A 23,863-nucleotide genomic window follows, 5' to 3' on the forward strand; every position below is an offset into this window, starting at 1 on the left:
CTCGAATGACCAAAAAATTATTGTTGAAAAGCTGCCAAACCTTTAATTAGGGAGTCAAAGATTAATTGCTTACATTTCCTGAATTTTCCCCATGATAGTTATAAAAAAATGATGTTTTATCTCAAATCAAACTCCCAGAAACTCTGCAGTGGGTACATTGTTAGCCATGTTTACAAAGGAAGGAATTTGGGACTCAGAAGTTTAAAATAACTTACCCAATATCCACTGCCAACAAGAGCTGGTGACAGTGTAAACCCAGCACTGCCTGCAACCAAAGCCTAGGGCTGCTCACACACCCTGTCTGTGAATGTGAAGCTCTTCCATTGTTTGACCAGAGATCATCTTTTTCTACCTGGAAACAGCAATAGAAGGATTTTCCAATGATTGTGTCAGCATTTTGTATTTCATACTCAAAAGTTCATGAAAGGAATAAGGCTAGAATCTTTTTTTTTTTTCAAATTGAATTCAAGTGAAAAAGAGTGTGGGCCTTATGTTAATGGAAAGGTATGTGTTTCTTTCTTTTGATGTTCACTAGGATGCATTCTTTATTGTGTTTATTTATTTATTTGGACACGAGAGCTTGCTGTGTTGCCCAGACTGGCCTGGAACTCCTGGATTCAAGCTATCCTCCTGCTTCAGCCTCCCGAGTTGCTGGAACTACAAGCCCAACCCACTGGGCCTGGATACAATGCATTTTTTTTAATAATTTTTAAAATAACTTACATACACACAGACACTCACACTTGCTGAAAGTCTCTATATATTTCTTCATGTTTGTGTGTATATATGTATACACACACATTTATGTCTTTATATAGAAACTATATAATATCCTCTCTATATATAAATATATAAATATTCTATTCATTGGAGGCTCCAAGTCTGCAATTGGTTTGATTGTCTCCTTGGAAGCTTGAAGATGAGACCTTCAATGATATCTGCTTAAGAACCTTTGAGGGCCTAGTCACTGTCCTGCCTCTTGCACCGATGGGTCAATAGCCCAACTTTAGATCACTTGATGAGTTGAGTAGATCACTCCTCAACCATTTTATGAAATGAATTTCTGAACAATCATAAGCTCATGGGACTGCATTTTCCAGCTGTGGCCAGGGCTACTGATCTTCACGTCCTCGGTTCTGTCCTGTTAGCATCTAGGCCTTATTTCCTTCTTGCCATTTCTCTTTTCTTGATCATTAAAAGTCTGTTCAGACCTCTGGGTAACCCCCTCCTACGTCCCAGTCTCACCAAGCCTGCCTCAGCCTCCTCTTCTTTCCAGGTCCTTCCTCTGGTCTGGTTCAGGAGGTCTCCTCTTGGCTTCCCTGTTGCTGGCTTGCCCTTCTTTCCCCCTCTGCCTCTGTGAACAACCAGATTCTTTTCTTTTTTAAATCTATACACAATAGAAATCTATTTGGCCCCTGCTTCTGGAGATCGAGAAGTCTATGAGCATTTTTCTGGCCCAGATCCTTTCCTATCTTTCCCCTTCTTTCTTCTGAGACATGTTTGTACTCTTTTTAACTGGTTGAAATAATATTTTAAAAACAACAAATAAAAGCAAGAAACCAAATCATCACGGAACCAGCAGAACTATGTCCATGGGTCAAATTTGGGCTCTTGATGTTGGGCTTCCGCTATCACTCACTGGGACTTTGAGAGACGTCCAGAATGATTTTCATATTCAAAGAAATATAGATGACATTGGAAAAAGAAACCGAATGAATGTTGTGGTAATATAATACTAATTATGAAACTGGATATCACAGTGCTTTATTTTTCTCTCCATCAATATTCTTAGAAATAGGGACGTAAACAGAAACTTCTGCTCCCATTTGGCCATGGTAGAACTTATTAAGTAATTTTGGGATTCCTGCAGTGTAGTTCACATTTCAAAATAAAGTGTATTTGCAGGAGTCCTTGAGTTGCTTCTCTTGTGCTCAGAGATGACTGAATGCCAGGATTTGAAAGTCATTAAGGTAGTTTCAGGAAATTAGCCATCTCCTGGTAGCAAGGCTGGATTGCGTATGTTTGATAGCTGTTTGACTCATTGCTCCAGCAGGCAGCCCGCTTTCTTGTGAATTATAGTCACTATTCTTTTCCCCACACAAGGCAAGTGCCTTCCTCCTGGCTTCTACACTGTAATCATTTTGTGGTCCAGAGTCCTCAGGGGAGCTGATCCTAACACGTTAGAATGGGCAGCTCCATGGACCATACTGCCGGCAAAGCATTGCCAAGGACCGACTCCAAATTCTTTCCATACATATTTTAGAAACATCACTTCCTTTCTCTCTTAGCCTGGATTTTATACAGGTGTATATAACTTTGGACAAAATATATATTCTGAGAGAACTCACTGTGTTAATGGATTTCAAGGTAGATATCCTTTTAGCTAATGAATGCATCTGTAAGGATCAGTCTACATTTATCCCTTTGGTAGGTTCAGTTTTTTTTTTTTTCTCCTGTAGATTTGCACAGAGGAATTGATTATAATTTTTTTAACAAATGTGTTTCCTCTGTTAAGGACACTTTCAAAAGTGCTAAATTCCATACATGAATTTGGACACATTGCAGTTATCAAGTTTACAGCATGCTTTCTATGCAGCAAATACAGTTAAGAAGAATGGCTACATTTCAAGATGGGCTATTGTACATGTTGAAAAATGAATATAATTTCTTAGATCTTCTTTTAAGTCGATGTAGAAATGTCGGTATTAGGACATGGAGATAAGAAAGATAATTTATTGTGTGCCTGCTTAGCATGGACTTTGAACCTGCTGCTGGCTTTATGGTTGAACTAATCAAGTTGACATCTCAGCTTCCTCACTGCTGCAAGGATTCAGAGTGATAAGGTGTGCAAAGCATCTAGCCCCATGCGGGTGCAGCAGTGAGCACTCAATAAACATTAGTGCCTCATTGTATCTTATTCCATTTAATCCTGTGAAGTAGGCATTCAATGTCCCTCTTCTATAGAGAAGAAGACTTTCTCAGAGTAATCCAGTAACTTGCATAGTTTTCAGAAGTGTGTTCCAGAGTCACAGTGTAAAACTGGGCTTGCTTGAGAATGCTGATAAAACCTTTAACTGAGAGTTGTTCTTCTAGGCTGCCAGAATATCTGTACTGGGGTTTTTCTATTATAGGAAACACCACCATAGCTGGAATGATGCTCTCTACTGAGAGACAAAGGTGCCCCCATAGGCAGCAAATTCACAATAAACATTGTTTTTTCTTTTTCATGTTTTTCATTTTTGTTTTTTATTTTTCCTATGGTATTAGGGATCAAACCCAGGGCCTTGTGCATGCTGGGCAAGAGATCTACTGCTAAGCTACCCCCACAGACCCACAATAAACACTTCCAAGTTTGGAAAAACTTTCAAAGGGCCAGTCAACTATTTCTTAAAATGTTTTATTTATTTTAATGTTTTTGCAGTTCTCCATTATGTGGATAGATCTATGCTTGTCATAAATACATAGATCTATTTATGAAATGTGCCAAGTACAGCAGTCCTACCAATACCTCTGCTGTATAAATGTCATCATCTATGCAAATATCAACTTCTAATGCCAGCTGAAGGAATTGTAAGAGTGACTATGTTCCTTGAGCTGCCAGAAGATAAGCCTCCAGGCTTGTTTATTTGGGGTGGGGGTGGGGGTGGGGCAGATAACTTTAACTTACTGCTCTGGAATTCCTCTCTCCTTATGGCATGAGCATCTCCAGCCCCCTGACCACATGAGTCAGGCTAGATGTTAGTATTGATCAAATAGGCCTTCTGGGCATGGGCTTCAACTGAGAACACCCCTGTTTCTGTCTCAAAATGTTTTTCTTCTCAGTGTCCATATTAACTACATACTGACTGGTGTAGAACAATGGTTGAAAATTTAATAGTGAAAGATTTCAATGGTGTTGACCTTGAAACTGGAAAAGTCACTTTACTAATGTAGGATGCTGCTATGCTGTGTTGAAATCTTAGACAAATTGATGATCTGTAACCCAAGATACAGGTAGGATTTAGCTCCTATAATAACTGAGCCTCTTTTTCCTTGAGATGTTCAGTATATGCAAAGGAGAGAATGAAAGAAACCTCAGTTCCACAAATGAGTATGGGCTTACTATAAAGATAGCACTAAACTAGAATTGGGGCTGAACATCGCATCGTTTTCTTTGCAGTTTACTTCCCAGCACTTAATCTATTCAAAATATTTCCCTTCACAACATTGCTACCTTCCAAATAACTCAGATGCATAATTATATTCTGCCATCTAAATTTATATCTGCAATAAGGCTCAGAGTGCGTGCATCAGATTCTATGCAAATGAAAGGAACTCACCCCAAGATACTGTTATGCCTATGACAGTTAAGCTACACGTCACCTCACTTAAACCTTTCTGTGTTCTCTTTCCAGGGTTCAGCGGATTCCTACACAAGCAGGCCGTCTGACTCCGATGTCTCTTTGGAAGAGGATCGGGAAGCAATTCGACAGGAGAGAGAACAGCAAGCGGCTATCCAACTTGAGAGAGCAAAGGTGACTTTCTTCCCCTTCTTTGGTTCAAAAACTGACAGTTGCTCAGCAGCTGTCAGCTGCCTTTCCCTGCCTTACATTGTTACTCTAGAATAATCATTTTCTGATCATTATGATAAAGCTCCAGATTGTTAACCTCTCTGGACCATTCACTTGTAAGATAGATTAGTAACATTCCCAGAGGGCCATTTCCTGAGACCCTTCATCCTTTTATGTTTGGTTTGATGGTGAATTCTTTGTCATCTTGTAACTTAGCAATGTGGCAATATCAAGCCTGCATGCCTAGTGTTGGCAGAGAGCCTCCTAAGGTACCGGCTTGTGCCCCGCCATCTTGACCACCTCCCCTTGTCTGTTACATAGCCTTTATTACAAGCCACGCATGTACTGTAGCTCTGTGGATTCCCTACTGGTTTCTCTCCTCTTCTCGCTCTAGGTTTCAATCTTCCATCTCAAGTTCAGTGTGAAGTCCAGAACTTTCCTTTTGTTTTGTTTGTTTTGAGATGGGGTCTCATTACGTTGCCCAGGCTGTTCTCAAACATCTGGGCTCAAGCCATCCTCCTGCCTCATCCTTCTGAGTAGCTGGGACTACAGGTGTGCAACACCACACCTGGCTAAGTTTCACACTTCAAACAACTCAGACAGAAGCAGCAAAGATGTGTGACGAAAGCCATTACCAGATTAGACCTTCAGATACTCCTCTCCCGGTAGACCCATAGGAAACAACACAGAATAGATTCCATGGTTGAATTTTAGAACCAGGAGAATCACTAGCAATCTCCCATTCTATTTTTTTTTCCTTTGTTCTTTTGACCCTTTTGTCAAATGAATTTTCATCTACAGTAGCAACATAAAAAATAGAACTCATGGCCAGCCTTTCCTTTTGCTCACTATGACAGACTCCAAGGATTCGTTGATTTAGCCTTTCTAATTTTAAAAAGAAAAACTCAAGCCCAAATAAAATGAATTCTTTCCCTTTTCTCTTTTTACAATAAAATCTTTTAGAGAGCAACAAGAAAATGATACAGGTGCCTGAGATGTCTTTGTTAGCTTTGACATCTATAGATCTGTGCTCTGTTTTCAGCAATTCCTGTGAGGTTTCTGTGGACATCAGTGAGACTCTAACTTGTGTCCTGTCTCAACCATTGACCCCCAGCCATATTCCCTATGCAAATAAATGAACTAGTAAAAAAGCAGCCCAGAATTTCAGGAACCTTGTGTCTCATATGTGGCTAATTTATGTTTTAAAATTCTCTTTTGGAATCAATTTTGTGGCTACTATGGTCACCCAGATATTGACGGCAGCACCATTAGCTAAGACTGGTGTCTTGATTTGCCCCTTCAAGGTTGCACCAACTCATGAATGCTTTAAGAATTTGTATAAGAAGAGTTTGAGAACCAGCTTTTGTAAGCTAGGAAGGAATGAATGAAGAGCCCTGTCTGTTGGGTTTCACCCAGACTGGCCCCTTTTTCCCCTGTCAGACAAGGTATTCTCCTGCATGAGATCTTATTGATTTTCAGATATGAGGTTATTTAAAAAATACTTACCTTACCAACTTCCCAACCCTTTAAAAAATACCCAGAACATATTTCCTGCAACCTTAGGTGGGAGGATGTTTGTTACTGTTTAAAAGAAATAACTTTTATGACTAGAGTACAATGCGGAGACTGTCCCCACCTCTGTCCATCCTCCCTAATACTTTAGGGGACAGCTCTTTATTTGGGATGTTGGAAAGTACTACAGGAGAGGAAAAGTGATGGGGCTGGTAGGACTGAATCATTTTCAGAGTCAACTCTGCAGATTTCTTGATATTACCTGGGAATATAAAACCTAAGAGAATCCCTCTCTGGAAAGTGATTTCCCTTGCTGTCTGGTACCATCAATCATCTTATGATACATTGCAATATGAAAACTGCTCATCTCTCTTCCTCCCTCCCTCACTCCTTCTTTTGCGGTTCTGTCTCTAGTCCAAACCCGTAGCCTTTGCCGTGAAGACGAATGTGAGCTATTGTGGAGCTCTGGATGAGGATGTGCCTGTTCCAAGCACAGCCATCTCCTTTGATGCCAAGGACTTTCTACACATTAAAGAGGTAAATGTAGGACACACTGCATCTCTTCACCTGCCATAAAACCAAAGCTGGAAATCAACTCTGAGCTAAACTCACCAATGAGGAGAACTGAGGAGCTGCTAGTGAGGTGCCTCATTCAATTCTCTGGGCCCTCTACATGCATTCGGTCTCAGTGAGAGGCAGGAGCGTGTGCTCATTGCTGGTGTTGTCATGTACTTACAACATTGGATCTTGGTCCATCCTTGAAATCATAGGATGGATCTAGGACAGACCTTAGGTTCTCTGGTTACCTTTTAACAAAACAAAACAATTTAGGGAATCAAATCTAGGATCTTATGCATACTGAGCAAGCACTGCACCATTGAGTTACTTCCCAAACCATCTTTTAATCAGTCTGTGTGGCTATAGAGCCATTGATCTATGGATCCAGCTTAGGGAATCATAAGTTTGGTATCACGGCACCTACCTAGATGGGACTATTCATAAGGGATGTTATAATCATAGACACTGGGTAATAGTCCTATGAACTGATTTTGGAATTAACACCAGAGTATGTCATCATTAGAAGATAATGTTAGAGTTTTAAAAAATAGCAGAGGATGCTGGGAAACAGCACTTCAGGAATTGAATAATGCAAGGAAGACTTCAGGCCTCAAATCTAGAAAGGCAGAATAGTGACATCAAACTTTTTTATTTACTCAAACCAGGTATGTTGAAATTCTACTTCATGTCAGACATTGTACTAGGCATTGGGGGATCAGGCGTAAGGATCACCATCCCCATGGACAGAGAACTATGAGTCTGATGGGAGGGATAGAGAAGTATTCATAGTTTCTGCATGGAATGACAAGTTCTATTATAAAAAATTTGATTGATGTTGTGGAAGCCCACAGGAAGAGGTGGAAGGACCATCTCGTAGGGGAGGAAGAAGGTCAGGGGATCATAAAGCTCTACAGAAGTGGTGAAACTTGAGGTAGTCCAGGCTGGGACAGGGCTGGGCACTTGGTGGAATTATGGTTGGAGGGCAGTGGTAGAAGTGATATGAGAGTAAGGTCTGGATCAGAGAGGCAAGAGTCAGATTTTTAAAAGGATCTCTTGGGCCATGGTGAGAAGATTGGTCTTTATTACCACATAGCAGGCTAAAGAGAAACTGGAAATAAAGGACAGATATAACCAATCTTGTAAGTAGAGTAACACCAGTGGGCAAGGGAGCAGGGCATAGGCCTGCCAAGACATTCTGGAGGCTGGACAGTAGTGTTAGCAGAAAAGATGGAGATAGGGAGTGGCTTGGAGAGAGAGAGTTAAGGGGCAAATAGAGTATGGAGATTGCACATGGTGAAGAATAAGGGAGAGAGAAATGAGGGATGAAGACCAGTTTTTCTGGCTTGCTTGGAAGGATATAAGATAGCATTAGCCTCTAGTATCAGCTATCAAAGCAGAGAAGATGGAGAGGGGAGCAGATTTGTTGCAAGGGTGAACATGGTTATGAATTTGCTCTTAGATGCACTGGATCTGGGGTGTTGTGAAAGTTCCTGTAAAGATGCTTGAAAAGTCCTTACCCACATCATGTGGAGGCCAGATAATAGAAATTGTAACTGTGTTTTTTCCCTAAATGCTTTGGGTTGAAAGAAGAATGGTTTTTAGCTAGGGGAAGATAGCATAGGGCTGTGGAAGCCTTTTTAAAATTTGCTGTACATGTTTTGCTTTTCAGGATGAGGAAGATTTGTTTGTTTTCCATGCTGAGGTGTTTAACCCTGTAAAATAAATTGGAAGGGAAAGGGATGACCAAGAGAGGGACTAGAGAAGAAGGGAGGAGACAACATCTGGAAGATGAACACGAGACTTGGGCTGAGTCTGGTGGAAAGCCTCATCTTCTTTGAACTTCCTTGTTCTGTACAGAATTTCCCAATGGGGAGGGGCATCCATTGGAGGGTGTTTCCACTCAATAATCTCCACTAGCTCTGCTGGAGGTGAGAAATAGAATCTTAAAGAAAAGTGAGCATGAAGGAAGAACAATGAAGTGAAACCTGAGAATGGAGGTCCCAAAGAATGTGATAAACATAAATACATCAATTAACATCACTGAGTCCAAACTGCCCTTACCTGCCCCCCCAGTCAAAAATGAGATGTGCAAACATATAATCCTTTTTAAAAATCATTGTCTTTGAAACTCTGCATTCTGTAAGTCTAGTTCAGCAGCATGGAGGTCAATGGGACCATTGTTTGTGGAATTGTGGAGATGGAAGCTAAACAAAATGTAGTGAGGAGACAAGGGAGCATAAAGAAATGGGTTAGCATTTATGGACAGTGCTTGCAAGGGGGTTAACACTGACCAGCCTATAGACTTTGGAGGGTCCAGGTCAAAGGAGGTTTTCTTTCACAGTGGGAGCTGCTGGAGCATCTACATATGTTGATATTAACAACTGAGGGGGAGATGTGGATAGGAGAGATGGGCCAAGGGGTAAAATTTTTGAGTAGGCAAGAAGGGTGGGCTTCAGACCCAGAGTAGAGGGAAAGACCTTGAAAGAGGAGCACTTGTTAAGTTACATTCAGGAAAAAGATGACTATGGGCATAGAGCCTGTGGAATGGGAAACTAGGGACATCAACTTCATGACTTCCATTTTCTCCATGGTGGACAAGGTGAGGATACCCACATTTACCTAGAAGACAAGGACCCTTGACCTGAAACATGCACCTCAGCGTAAGATTGGTTAAGTTGATTTTATCTCACCATTTCCATAAAAAATGATCAAGGTTGCTGGGCACAATGATGTACGCCTGTAATCCCACGTGACTGAAGCAGGAGGATCGTGAATTCAAAGCCAGCCTCAGCAACTTAGGGAGGCCCTGAGCAACTCAATAAGACTCTGTCACTAAATAAAATACAGAAAAGGGCTGGGGATGTGGCTCAGTAGTTAAGTGCCCCTGAGTTCAATCCCAAGTACCAAAAAAAAAGAACAAACCATGTTCATTAGTTGCCAACTACCAGTGTTTCTAAGGAGAAGCAACTCTTTAAAAAATAAGGGAAGTTCTCCCATATTACACACACACACACACACACTCACAGAAATATTCTGAGGGGGCTGGGATTGTATCTCAGTGGTAGAGCACCTACCTAGCATGTGTGAGGCACTGGGTTTGATTCTCAGCACTGCATATAAATAAATAAAATAAAGGTCCGTTGACAACTAAAAAGAAAAAAAAAAAGAAATATTCTAACACTGCTGTACTTGATTGCTTTTCTACATTCTATCAGTATTTCTCTTTTTTATTAATTATTACTTCGATTGTCCTTATTTATGGGGCACAGTTCAATCATTTGATACATGTGTATGATATGTAGCCATCAAATCAGGATAGTTAACATTTCTATCTCCTTAACATTTGTTTTGAAGTTTTAGATTAATATCATATTTGTCAGGTACATATTTATCAGGTATAGTGTGATCCATTGATACTATGTACTGATCAAATCAGGGTAATTAATGTTTCTATCTCCTTATCATTACTTTGAGTTTGGAGGCTTCATGCTCCTCTTTATCAATATTCTAATATCAATATTCTCTTGTCCTGTTGGTTGCTTTTAGGTCTGTATACCTTCCATCAGGGACTTTCTCTGGCATTTGATGTGTGGTATTGACCTGGTAATCCTATGTAGACCAGAGCCGCTTGTTTTCAGTTCTTGAAAAATCAGATTAAAAAAAAAAAAGATCTTAGAAAGAGAATATCCTAATCCTTTTAGGGAATGAAGTTGAAAAAGATTGGAACAACACTAAGGTGACCTTTCCAGAAAGCTGGCACAAGCTCCAGGAATATCAACAACACAAACACACACATTTCTGTCATCGAGTCATAATCTTTTGTCTCATCTGTCACCTAGACAGCCATCTCTTAGGCACCCTTCTAAGTACTTTCTCAGTAATGAAAAATCTTGCATGCAGAGAAAAGTGACTGTTATGTTGCCCCCCAAGCCAAATTATGAGTGAATTAAGCTCTTGGATTCACATCGTGACTTACTACCAAGTAGCTCACAGAACTTGCCCCCTCGCTGAGTCAGACTCTGCCTCAGCCTAAGCTGTTTCCTACATTTTGGGGAGTTTGATTAAACATTTTTGGAAGCCCTTTAAGATCGCTTGGGTACTATTTAACAAATTAGTATTCCAGTGGGCTAACTTAATTTCAGGAAATAACTTAAGCCCTAGGAAACGATGACTCATGCTCTGTTTTGTCCCTACCACAGTAAAATTTAAATTCCAGACCTATACACCAAAGATTCTAAAAGGGTCCACTTGCCTTTTCTTAACTACAAAATAAACAGGCTTGTTATTTCAGGCCTGTTATCCTGAAATAAAAGACCGGAAAGTGAGGAAAACCAAGACCTCATTGTTAAGGTTTTTCTATCAGGTCAGCTCACATTTCTTTCAGTGCAGGCTCATACTTCATGCCTTACATGCCTCTTACAGGAGCTGTGTGCATAATAAAAGGCCAGCTCCTACCCTGTCATTTTCTTTTGCATGTGAGATGGTTACTCAGAATTACTCAAAGTTACTCAGAATTTCATGCTGTAAAGATCCAAGGAAACCATCCGTGCTTCCTTCAAATGTGTCAGTATCATAGACATGTAAACTCTGCATTTCTCTAAGCTAAGCAAATCATCCTACATGTAGTTATTGCCTTTTGAAATACACACAGCACACACACCACACACACACACACACACACACACACATTTTTCAACACTGGTAAAGATAATGAAGGAAGTTTTGGGAATATTCATCTCTAGAGGGTTTAAATAATAGAATTGATATCTTTTTTTCTAAAAATGACCTAGTCGAAACCTTCCCTTGAGGCTGGTGGCTTGGACTAAATTGCCTCCTGCCTCAGGATTCAGCAAATCAATAATTACAAATGTAGTTTTGCTGACACATCAAATAAGGCCCATTGACTGTGTCTTGCCCCATGTTGGTTGAAACCTTTGTGTGGACTTGTGTCTCAAGTTTACATGTCATGAAGCCTATTTGAGTGGAAATTGTGGAGTTCTTGTTGGCTTCAGGCCATTTGAAGATTATTCCCAAAAATTCTTCCTACAGATCTAAAATAGGCTCAGACTTTATAAGAGTAGACTTCTTTTTCTTCATATAATAAGATGGACCCTAATTTGAAACCTGTATTTGAAATAGAGTAGACTACATATAGTATCATGAAATTTTTACCTGACAGCTGTTAGCAAATAACATAGTATTGGATGTATTTCATCTGAGATATAGCTATCTTGGCTTCTATAGTTCCATTTACATTGATTCATATTTTGCCTGATAAAATGTATTCCAGAAGAATTGACTAGGGCTTCTTTTTAATTTTTTTAAATTGGTGCACTGTAATTATACATAAGAATGGGATATATTATATCTGTACATGAACATAATGTAATTTGATCAATCTCATTCCTCAGTACCTTCTCTTACCCTCCCTATATCCACTGGCACTACTCTGGATTGCCCATCTATTATATTTATTTTAATCAGTGAATTATATATGGGTATATACATATGTATGTATATGTGTGCATCTGTATATATACATATATATAGTTCATTGTGGTAAATTCGTACATGCACATAGCATAGTTGATAGATTTCATTCCCCAACAAATCCCCATGCCCTTCCCTCCTTCTCCATCCCCTCCCTCTGCTCTATTGGACACCCATCTATTTTTGTGATACACCCCCCTTTTTGAAAAAAAAAATATTCCCCTTCCCACTCTCCTCTCTCTAGCTTCCATACATGAAGGAAAACATTTGACTTGACTTCAGGAGACTGACTTATTTCACTTAGCATAATGTTCTCCAGTTCTAACCATTTACAGCAAATGACATAATTTCATTCTTTTTTTAATGATGGAGTAAAACCCTATAATGTAGATATACCATATTTTCTTCATCCATTTGTCTGCTGACAGATACCTAGGCTGGTTCCATACCTTGGCTATTGTGAATTGTGCTGCTTATATTAGTTGGCATGTGCCACCATTTTTAGATCTTTTGGATAAATTCCAAGGAATGGGATGACTGGGTCACATGGTGGTTCCATTCCAGTCTTTTGAGGACTCTCCATACTGCTTTTCAAAGTGGTTGTACTAATTTTCAGTCCCACCAGAGATATATAGGTGTACCTTTATCCCCATATCCATTCCAGCAATTATTATTATTTATTTTCTTGATGATTGCCTTTCTAACTGTAATGAGATGATATCTCAGTGTTGTTTTGATTTGCCTTTCTCTGATTCCTAAGGAAACTAAACTTTTTTTTCCATGTATTTGTTGGTTGTTTGTATTTCTTCTTTGGAGAAATGTCTGTTTAGTTCATTTGCCCATTTATTGATTGGATTATTTGTTTTGGTGATATTAAGATTTTTGAATTCTAATGAAAAGCAGCCCTAAAATCCATATGGAGAAATAAGAAACTCAGAATAGCCAAAGCTATTTAAGCTATGCTAGAGGCATCAGAATACCTGACTTCAAATTAACTACAGAGCTATAGTAATAAAAACTGCATGGTCATGGCCTTAAAACAGACATGAAGACCAAAGGAATAGAATAGAAGACACAGAGACAAATTCACATAGTTACAGTCATTCAATCCTTGACAAAAACATATGTTGGAGAAAAGATAATCTTTAATAAATGGTGCTGGGAAAATTGGATATCCATATGTAGAAGAATGAAACTAGATCCTTATCTCTCACCCTGCACAAAAATCAACTCAAAGTAGATCAAAGACTTAGGAATTAAACCAAAAACACTGAAACAGCTAGAAGAAAACATAGTGTCAACACTCTGACGTATTGGCACAGACTGACTTCCTTAATAAGTCACCTAAAGCTCAAGAAATAAAACCAAGAATCAATAAGTGGGATCACATCAAATTAAAAAGCTTCTGAACAGCGAAGGAGACAGTTATGAGTGTGAAGAGAAAGCCTACAGAATGGGAGAAAATCTTTGCCAGTTACTTTTCTGAACCAGGGGTTAATATCTAAGCTAGGGCTTCTTGACAAGGAACAAAGGAATCCAAAGGGAAGGACTTGGCTTTGGTAAGGGTTGGCAAACTATAGCCCACAGGTTGAGGCTGGCCCACTGCCTTACTTGAAAAGAAGTTTTGAAACATAACCATGCTGTCTTGTTTATGTTTGTCTGTGTCTGCTATAGTAATAAAAACTGCACACTAGGACAGCAGATTCAAGTAGTTATGGCAGAGACCATACGGCCTGCAAAGCCTAAAATATTTACTATCTGGGCCTTTGCAGAATAAAATCTGCAGCACCCTGCTTTAGTCTATGAACCTAAAATATTTACTGTAATGTAAATAGTATAGTGTGATATAAATAGTATTTGTATGTCATAGATACAATATAATATAGTATATCATATGAATAGTGTTTTGTTTTTCTGGTCCCCTGAAATTAATTCCTGGAATGTGAAGATAAGTGAATTACTATTGATAGCAGTTTTCCTTCTGCATTCCAGAAATACAACAATGATTGGTGGATAGGAAGGCTGGTGAAAGAGGGCTGTGAGATTGGCTTCATCCCAAGTCCACTCAGATTGGAGAACATACGGATTCAGCAAGAACAGAAACGAGGACGTTTTCACGGAGGGTAAGGTCCCATCTTGTCTGTAAACTAGCTTGCTCTTTCTTTTTCTTTCTTTCTTGTAGGAAAATTAGATGATTTTTTTTTTAGATTTGCTTGTTTATTAAGTTAAAAATATATGCTTTAAAAGATACTTGTCTGCATGGGGTATTTCTGAAGTTGAAAAGGTTTCGGATTTCCCAGGACCCCTTGCATATGCTGGAGCCCAGCACCCCTGCAATCCACACAAATGCCACAGTGGAGATGGTTTTCTGCGGCCTCATCAAACCCTCCTCAGAACTCAAAACTCTCCTCTGTGAGAGTCACAGTGGGCAGTCGTTGCTCAGAACAAGTGCGAGCTGACCTGACTTGCCATCGTGGCTTTTCTTGGTTCACTTTCAAAGACTCTTTCTTAAGTGGATGCCGAATGTGATGGTGCATGGACACCCGTAGCCCCCTCTCCACCTGAGCTTTCTGTATCAGCCATCTCCTGGAAATGGCGCGAAGACCCTGTCTAGCTCAGATGAATCAGCCTCTCGTGAACTAATGAAGCAGCTATGTAGGCCTCAGAGGGCAGGTGGCTACAGGTCCCAGGAATATAAGCACAGTTTGAGAGAAAAAAAAATCCTCCTCCCACTCTTGCATGTATGTGTTGCAGCTTGAACTAAAGGATTGATGTATTATAATTCCTCAGAAGCCCTGAAATAGAAGTAATTGTTTTTTTCTTTTGACCCTCAACCTCCATTTTCCATTGAATCTTTTGTTATTTTAAAAACTCTCCTGGGTTTTAGGGTCTCTTTTGCTTTTGTCCTAATGGGAATAATTTTCAATGGTAATAGATCATACAAGTACAGTTAACTCTACTTTTAATCATAATCTTTTAAATGTATAACATGCCTAAACTACTACTGTGAATCCTCTTGCCCCCTCTTCTCTAGTTATTTTGCTTTCCATGTTCCTCCTTAAACTCACCCAGGAATGCATGGTTCTGTCTCAGGACCTTTGCACTTGCTGTTCCCTCTCATTGGAACCCTTTCCTTCACATTTCCATCAGATCACTCCTTCAAGTTCTTCAAATCTTTGTTAAATATCACCTCTGCAATGACCCCTTTCCTGTCCACCATATTTAAAACTATACCCACCCCTTCCCCATGTTTCTAATCCTTTCCCAGACTTAATTTTTTTTCTCTTTCACTTATTACTCTCAGAATTGTCTTATATTTACCTATTTATTTTGTGTAGCACTGACATCTCCTACTATACAGTGACATACAAAGAGAAAAAATTTTGTCCCTCACTCCCACTGTTGTATCCCTAGCTTCTATATTTCAGATACAAAATCAATTTATGTTAAATAAATAAAGGAGTTACTATCGTCAAAGTTTTGTTGTAACTATTATTATTAATCCATAATATCATTATGGATTTTTTAACTAAAAGATCACTTTGTGGCAGGAGCCGTAATAAAGCCATGAGCTCACACTCAGTATCCTGTTTTACCTTTATATCCCCTTGTAAGGAGTAGGGAGCTCCTGCATCTATAGATGGGAAAACTAAGGCTCAAAGACATGCTGTATGTGCCAAGGTCCCACAACTAGTGAGTGACAAGGACAGAATGAAGAATCAAATGGGGGACCTTCGGGGTCATACTCAAGAGTATTGAAAGGCAAGAACATCAGAGAAGTAAGAAGCTCAGCTCCCCAGGCCTCCGCAGGTTCAGGAAATTTTCCAAAGCACCCAACAGGACACTATTGTTATCAGGATACAGATAACAAGAACTCCTTATAGTGAGTTGTTAACTCTGAACCCCCATAATTGTTTTTTTTTTTATTGGTGGGGGGATGCCAGGGAATGAACTCAGGGGCACTCGACCACTGAGCCACATCTCCAGCCCTATTGTGTATTTTATTTAGAGACAGGGTCTCACTGAGTTGCTTAGTGCTTTGCCTTTGCTGAGGCTGGCTTTGAACTTGCCATCCTCCTGCCTCAGCCTCCCAAGCTGCTAGGAATACAGGCGTGTGCCACCACGCATAGCTCCATGATCACTTTTAAGAAGAAATTGTTGCTCTAGGTCTTCCTGCTTGTTTTGAGCTGTGTTGACATCTGACTGGTACCTGGTGACTGGTATGGGGTGAGCAAAGCAGTTCACCAGAACATTCCAGCCATGGATTCTTTTGCCTAATTTCTGCATTCAATAACTTTTGCAAAGTATTTCCAGGCCACTATTAGTTCTCCTCTTCCTCTGAGAAATGAGGTCAAAGAAAACATTTGAACAGATTCTTGAAGTTGCTTTCTAGCAGGATTTGGTGTGCTTTGAATTATTTAGTATAATTAAGGCCAAGATTTTTTTTTTAATACTCTCAAGTTCTATTTTCCAAGAGTCTGAGGAGTTTCTTTCTCTATCATAGGAAATCAAGTGGAAATTCCTCATCAAGTCTTGGGGAAATGGTATCAGGGACATTTCGAGCAACTCCCACATCAACAGGTGAGGGGTTTAGTTAAATTATTTTAATGGAATATATTTCTTTTTAAATATTGGAATATACATGCAAGCATTTTTATTAATTTTGAAATCAGTTAAAGGCTTGGTTTTCAGGGTCTTTTATATAATATTTCATTGCTCAGTTGTTTTCTATGGTGATATGTTTAAAGAATACTAATGACCTAAAAATTTAGATCATTAAAATATAATCTCAAAAACTCTTATTTGCCCCACCACCAGAGGTAATAACTATTCATTATGTAAACCAATTTACAACAAGTTCATTACTCTACTCAAGAACCCAACAAGGTTTAAGATGCTAAGGGCCAACAGAAAAGTTAACAAGTTGGACACTCAAGGAAATGCTGTGATCAGTCTCCATGTGAAACTTTAGGATGTATTGGTACAGCTGGAGATTGGGAGGGTTAAAGCAGAGAATGAAGTAGGGCCCAGATGACCCCTTTTGCCTATTTGGACAGCAGAGAGTTGAGCCCTGGAACTAATATTAATGAAAGGACAGTGGCAGCTCAATCAGGAATTCCTTTTGCTTTGGGGAATTATGGAAATAACCACCCAGGAATTTTTCTTCCATCACATCCTCTGATTCCCGTAGGCTAATGTCATTCTGGCCCAGAACTGACACTGCATTAAGGCATCTGCCAGTACCATTTCAGAATGGTAGGTCCAAGGCTGTATTGATGCGTGTCAAAACTGGATTGGTTCTGAAGCAATTCTGGGGCTCTGGTCCTTGTTCATATGAATCCTTCCTGATCTCTAGGACTGTGAACCCAACTACATGTCAGGTTATCCCCCAGAGTAACAGGGCCTGCCTGGTCCTTTCGCTAGCCCATTTGCTGGGCTTTGAAGGGTGTGGCAGCTTTTCACTATTACAAACAAGAAAAACCAGGAATGGATTTGAAGTTTAAAAACAACATGGTAGAAAGAAAGTATTAGTGTTCCAGAAAATGGCCAAAAAACATTTGAAGAATTATCTCATGGTTCACCAAAGTTATAAACAGACAAGATTGAGGTGATGGTCATTTTTGCTCAAATCATTATTGCTTCTTTGTGTCAAGTTTTATTTGACCAGCTGTCCTCAGCCAAACTGTGTGCTGTGCTCGGCTCTGGAACAACCTAGAGATTAATGGGGAGCCAAAACCTTCCGCCACCCCACCAACTCAAAATCAGGATACAAGGTCATTTATACAGGGAGAGTTACCTGTTTCTCATGTGTCTTCAAAAGTGACATGTCCAGAATGAAATAAAGGAGCAGAGCTCCCCAGAGGGGTGATAGGGAAGCAATAAGGATGACTAAGGACCAACGGTACATTCATCCCTCTGTTAACTCATGTACTATTATTTACAGAGATTACGTATTTTGATATGGCTCTCATTGTTGTCTTTTAGCAAAACAGAAGCAAAAAGTGGTAAGTTGTATTTCCTTTTTAAACTTACTGTTAAGGCTCCTGTACATACATGCCTGCAATCTCCATCTCAGTAACCCACATAGCTATAAAGTAAGGGCTGAGCCTCCCCAGTGGGGACCTTTGGTTATCATTAATGGCTCAACCCAAGAACTGTGAATGTTGTGGCTATGGAGGAGGCGTGCTCAGCCTCACCTTGTCACGCATGTTGAATCATCTCTTTCAGACGGAGCACATTCCTCCTTACGATGTTGTGCCATCAATGCGTCCGGTGGTGTTAGTGGGGCCGTCACTGAAAGGTTATGAGGTACAAATATCATCTGTTACTCTTCAGTTCTTGACAGAGAACCCAGGACATGGTCCTTTGTGCACTTGCTCCTCCAGGGTCTCATTATGTAAGAACTAATGGAAGCCAGCTCTCAGGATGTGAAGGCGGGTGGCACTACATGGGGCTTCTGTGACCCTTTGTCCTTTCTCTCCTCTCTTGCACACGTCTCATCTTTATGCATTACATTGTTTAGAAATAGTCTCCCTCAAATCATTTACAATGGGAAGTTCTGGTAAAAGATTTGCTCTGCATTAAATTCAAAGAAAAGGACTGTATTTGTCTCAATCATTCCCATTATTATTAGAAACAATAGAGAATGATCCGCACAAGGGAATAGATAAGCAGTCTTCCAGAAAACCCAAACACTGAAAGCACCAACCAATTTCACCCTACTGGGTAAATAACACTATGGCTTATTCCACCGAATGTTTTTTAGGCTTATTTGTTTTTAAGGACAGATATAGAAAAAAAAATTAAAACATTACTGAACCCTAGAGATGAATTAAACAGTACTATGAAACAAGACAGAGTAGAGACTTAAATACATGACATTTCAGATGTTGCTTTCTGGGCTTTGAGTTAGCACAGGTACAAAACAGGTGTGATGTGACATTTGAATCTGAAGGTAGGCAACCCGCAAGACACCGTTTCCACTAACCTAGGACAATGTCTTCACACAGTAGGCACTTACTGCACATTGGTTGAATGAATTAATTAATCTCTTGAAGCAGATCTAAGAATTCCATCTCTCTGCCTTCCTCTGGGTTAGAAATGTCAGAGTGATGAACAGAACAAAGGTCTGCCCTGGTTATGGAGAACTTGCAGCAACTGCACAGACTAGCAGGACAGCTGGGCCCAGGCCCTGCCTTAGGCAAGCACAACTCAGGCGCCCCCAGGGTGGCCAGCACTCCAGACCAAAGCCAGCCTGCTGTCTCCTGGCAGCAGTTCTACCCACTAATAAGGGAAAGGGGAAGAAGGTTTGCCTTGGGCTGATGAACACTGCTGATTGATTCCTCAGCACTCTGGAGGAGGACCAAGGGGGAAATTGGCAACTGCACTTCCTGATGCATGGAAAGCACCTTCCCTGGGAACCTCCCTTAGGCTGTGATAAGGTCTCTGCTGGGACATAGTGCCCTCCCTTCCACCTCTCTCACTTTTGACCTCTCTCTCTGCGTGTGTTTGCCTCATTCTTTTTTTCTCACCTCTGCAAAGGTAACAGACATGATGCAGAAAGCCCTCTTTGATTTCCTGAAGCACAGGTTTGATGGGAGGTGAGACATATAGATGTTTTTGTATTTTTATTTTCCTTTAACCGAACATGTATGATGAATTGATATGTGGGTCTGTGTTTCCAGTAATTACAGAAGTTCTATAATTAAAGAGTAACAGAGTGTTCTTGGGAAGAATGATGATGATCTCTGAAAATATGAAGCATGGCATTGAATTCTCAAGGGAGAAAAGGGCCTTCAAAAGGAAAAGGAAATGTTTGTCTTTATTTTCTCACTTATTAGTGAATTCATACCAAACTGATTTTTAGGAAAAAAAATAATTAAAATATATGTTTCTCATGAATATGATGGTTCACTGGTCATGCTGGGTAATATTATTTGGAAATTGTGTGTGTGTGTGTGTGTATGTGTGTGTGTGTGTGTGTGTGTGAGAGACAGAGAGAGAGAGAGAGAGAGAGAGAGAGAGATGAAGTATAAATATAAAATACTGAATTTCCTCAAAAGAAGGATTCCAAAAAATTGTTTTTATTATAAGACTTCCAAAATGACCATTTTGTAGGAGATAGTGCTTATTTGGATGTGTAGTTCTGGATTAGTTTTATTTTATTTATGACTCTGTGTGTGTGTATGTGTGTGCACTTGCACGCACATGCACACATTATAGTTAAACACAATAGTGGGGGTCATTTTGAAACCTCATTATTTTATTGGTCTACTTATAGATCTGTTTTGTATGTATCCTATTGTGATCCATCATCAATATTATCCAACCATCAAATAATTTTATCATTTAAGTCTTGTGAAAATGTCTAGAGAAGGTTTCTGTGTTTTACAGAGAAATGGTTAAAAAGTCCATATTGACATAATACTGAGTACAAGCTCTTCCACAATGCAGAATGCACTCCATGTGAAAGTAACCACATGAGAAAACCTGAAGAGTTATCAGAAATGAAGAAAATTTAAATAGTGTGTATTGAGAAATCTGGGTAAATGTATCCAATTTGTCACCTTAAATGGGCTAATTAATTTTAAAATGTTTAAATATCTTCAAGTAGATTTTAATGAATATGGTATTGTAAGGAAAAAGCAAACATGGTAATGTTTTAAATACAAGTTATATACAGGTTCTAATTGAAGAAATAAGAATACCTCTGTGCTGTTATATGAGTTTCTAAATACATTAATATGGGCCAGGCTGCCTTAATTTGTTGACCCCAAAATGCATAATGATTTAAACACAGTGGAAGCTTATAGTTGCTCACTTAACAGTGAGTCAACTGTTCCACCTGGGAAGGACACTTTAGTTGGGGGAAGGGGAGAAGTGGACAGAAAGTTTGTTCCACCTGTTGTGTGTGGCCCTTAGTCTGGGGTGACCGTTCCAGTCAACCCATTGGAGAAAGGAGCATGCAGGACCCAGAAGTAGTGACCATCTTTTCTCACATTTAATTGGCTAGAATTTGGTCATGTGGTATACCTACTTGCAAAGGAGTCTGGGAAGTACGTCTTGCTCTATACCTAAAGAGGAAGATAAAATAGATTTTGTTGAACCAATAACAGTCTCTCCTGCAGTCATCTAGTGGACACAAAGAGTTTGATAAGAAAGGCATGTTTATCCCATTCTCTTTTTTAAAAACAGGCAGAAAATGAAAGAGTTTCAAAGAAAACCAGCAAAACTTGCTAAATATTAGAATATTGGTATTGAAAGACAAGGTGAAGTTCATTCATTCTAATCTCCCTCTTCCACAACACAGTCAGATGGACAGTCAGCTTCCCTTTGAACACTTCTGGCTGGTGGGAAATCCTTTCCTAAAAAATGCAATATAAAGAAACAGCTGAGCTCTGTATAACTTAAGAGCAGTGGTCTTTGTCCTGCCTTGTGCTGTTCTGAGCCCTAACCCTTATCCTTCTGTCACTCTCCATGGACTAAAGATAGCTAACATGCATGGCCCAGCCTCTGTTCCTTCAGTGATGCTTGGAGTCACTCGGTTCTAACCTGTGTTGACTTTACCTAAGGTTGCTCTGAGTAGTGCCTCAATTTCTGGCCCCATAGCAGCCCTTGATCTGAACAAATTCCATCCCATAACACTGCCTATGTTTGTGTTTTGGTCCCCACATGACATGCCTATAAACAGCAATGTTATTTAAAAGTTTGACAGATAGCACTGATCAAAAAAAAAAAAAAGATAATTTAGCAAAGAGAAAATGAGTGGCTTAATTACTGGATTCAAGAATGAAGAATCTGATGTCTTCCTAATCCTTTGGCCCAGAAAGAGGAAATTCATTTTGTTGTATCAGCAGTTATTTGTCTTGAATCAAGTAGAATTGTCTGCATCAATGAGAGCATACACACTATTTTTTAAAAAAAATTATTTATTCTAATTAGGTATGTATGACATCAGAATGCATTTTGATTCATTATACACAATTACAGCACAACTTCTCATATGTGCAGTCATACATACATGTACCTAGATTAATGATGGCCATCTCATTCCGCCATCTTTCCGGCCCTCATGCCCCTTTCTCCTCCTCTCCCTCCCCTTTGCCCAAAGTTCCTCCATTTTTCCCATCTCCCCCCCACACCTATTATGGATCAGCATCCACTTATCAGAGAGAACATTTGGCCTTTGATTTTTGGGGAATTGGCTTACTTTGCTTAGCATGATGTTCTCCAACTCCATCCATTTACCTACAAATGCCATAATTTCATTCTCTTTTAATGCTGAGTAATATTCCATTGTGTATATATACCACAGATTCTTTATCCATTTATCTATTGAAGGGCATCTAGGTTGCTTCCACAGTTTAGCTATTGTGAATTGAGCTGCAATAAACATTGATGCATTACTATAGTACTATAATACTATAATATGCTGATTTTAAGTCCTTTGGGTATAGAGTGAGGAGTGGGATAGCTGGGTCAAATGGTGGTTCCATTCCAAGTTTTCTAAGGAATCTCCATACTGCTTTCCAGAGTGGTTGAACCAATTTTCAGTCCCACCAGCAATGTATGAGTGTGCCTTTCCCCCCATATCCTTGCCAACAATTATTGTTGTTTGTATTCTTGATAACTGCCATTCTGATTGGTGTGAGATGAAATCTTAGAGTAGTTTTGATTTATATTTCTCTAATTACTAGAGATGTTGAACATTATTTTTATATATTCCTTAATCAATTGTATATCTTCTTCTGAGAAGTGTATGTTCAGTTCCTTAGCCCATTTATTGATTGGGTTGTTTGCTTTTTTGGTGTTAAGTTTTTGAGTTCTTTATATATCCTGGAAATTAGTGCTCTATCTGATGTGCATGTGGCAAAAATTTGCTCCCATTCTTTAGGCTCTCTCTTCACCTCATTGATTGTTTTTGTTTTGTTTTTTTGCTGCGAAGAAGCTTTTTAGTTTGAATCCATCCCACTTATTGATTCTTCATTTTATTTCTTGCACTTTAGGGGTCTTGTTAAGAAAGTTTGGGGCTTAATCTGACATGATGAAGATTTGGGCCTACTTTTTCATCTATTAGGTGCAGGGTCTCTGGTCTAATTCCTAGTTACTTGATCCACTTTGAATTGAGTTTTGTGCATGGTGAGAGATCAGGATTTTTAGTTTCATTTTACTGCATATGGATTTCCAGTTTTCCCAGCACCGTTTGTTGAAGAGGCTATCTTTTTTCCACTGTATGTTTTTGGTGCCTTTGTCTAGTATGAGATAACTGTATTTATGTGGGTTTGTCTCTGTGTCTTCTATTCTGTACCATTGGTCTGCATACACACTACTGAAGTTGGTTCTGATAGAAACAGAATAAGTTTCAGTGCCAAGTGTCCATGAGGTCTGATGACATGGCAGAGAATCTAGGGGAAGAAGCCAGTAACAGTGTAGGTAGTAGCTACACACAGACTTAGCACCGGAAAGGACCCATGTGTGGCAGTGGGAGAAAGATGTTAAAGGTCATGTGACAGAGTGGACTTACTGTTAAGAATAAGAAGCCAGTGCAGCAGGTAAAACAATGAGTTCACTGGTGCATGAACTCATTGTTTTAATAAGGAAGAAGAAATTGGCTGGTAGCTTCTCACTGGCTCTGATGTGTCTGTTGCTTGGAGAATATCCTTATGTTTTGAGCTATGAAAATATGCTACATTATGTTTTACCAATTAATAAAAGGAGAGAAAATGACAAGTAGACTTTAAATGAAACCAGCC

At 39.5% G+C, this 23,863-nt stretch overlaps 1 protein-coding gene across 1 annotated transcript in view; it reads left to right on the top strand.

Annotated features, from left to right (window-relative positions):
• The window catches only part of Cacnb4 (calcium voltage-gated channel auxiliary subunit beta 4), a 262,363-nt gene that overhangs the window by 208,436 nt on the left and 30,064 nt on the right, over positions 1 to 23,863 (top strand). The window contains exons 3-9 of the mRNA XM_027937973.2: positions 4,395 to 4,514; positions 6,477 to 6,599; positions 14,103 to 14,233; positions 16,615 to 16,691; positions 18,096 to 18,115; positions 18,339 to 18,419; positions 19,653 to 19,711. Of these exons, the coding sequence (XP_027793774.1) occupies positions 4,395 to 4,514; positions 6,477 to 6,599; positions 14,103 to 14,233; positions 16,615 to 16,691; positions 18,096 to 18,115; positions 18,339 to 18,419; positions 19,653 to 19,711 (611 nt within the window). The remainder of the gene's footprint in view (positions 1 to 4,394; positions 4,515 to 6,476; positions 6,600 to 14,102; positions 14,234 to 16,614; positions 16,692 to 18,095; positions 18,116 to 18,338; positions 18,420 to 19,652; positions 19,712 to 23,863) is intronic.

This window comes from Marmota flaviventris, chromosome 11, assembly GCF_047511675.1.
Source record: "Marmota flaviventris isolate mMarFla1 chromosome 11, mMarFla1.hap1, whole genome shotgun sequence".
NCBI lineage: Eukaryota > Metazoa > Chordata > Mammalia > Rodentia > Sciuridae > Marmota > Marmota flaviventris.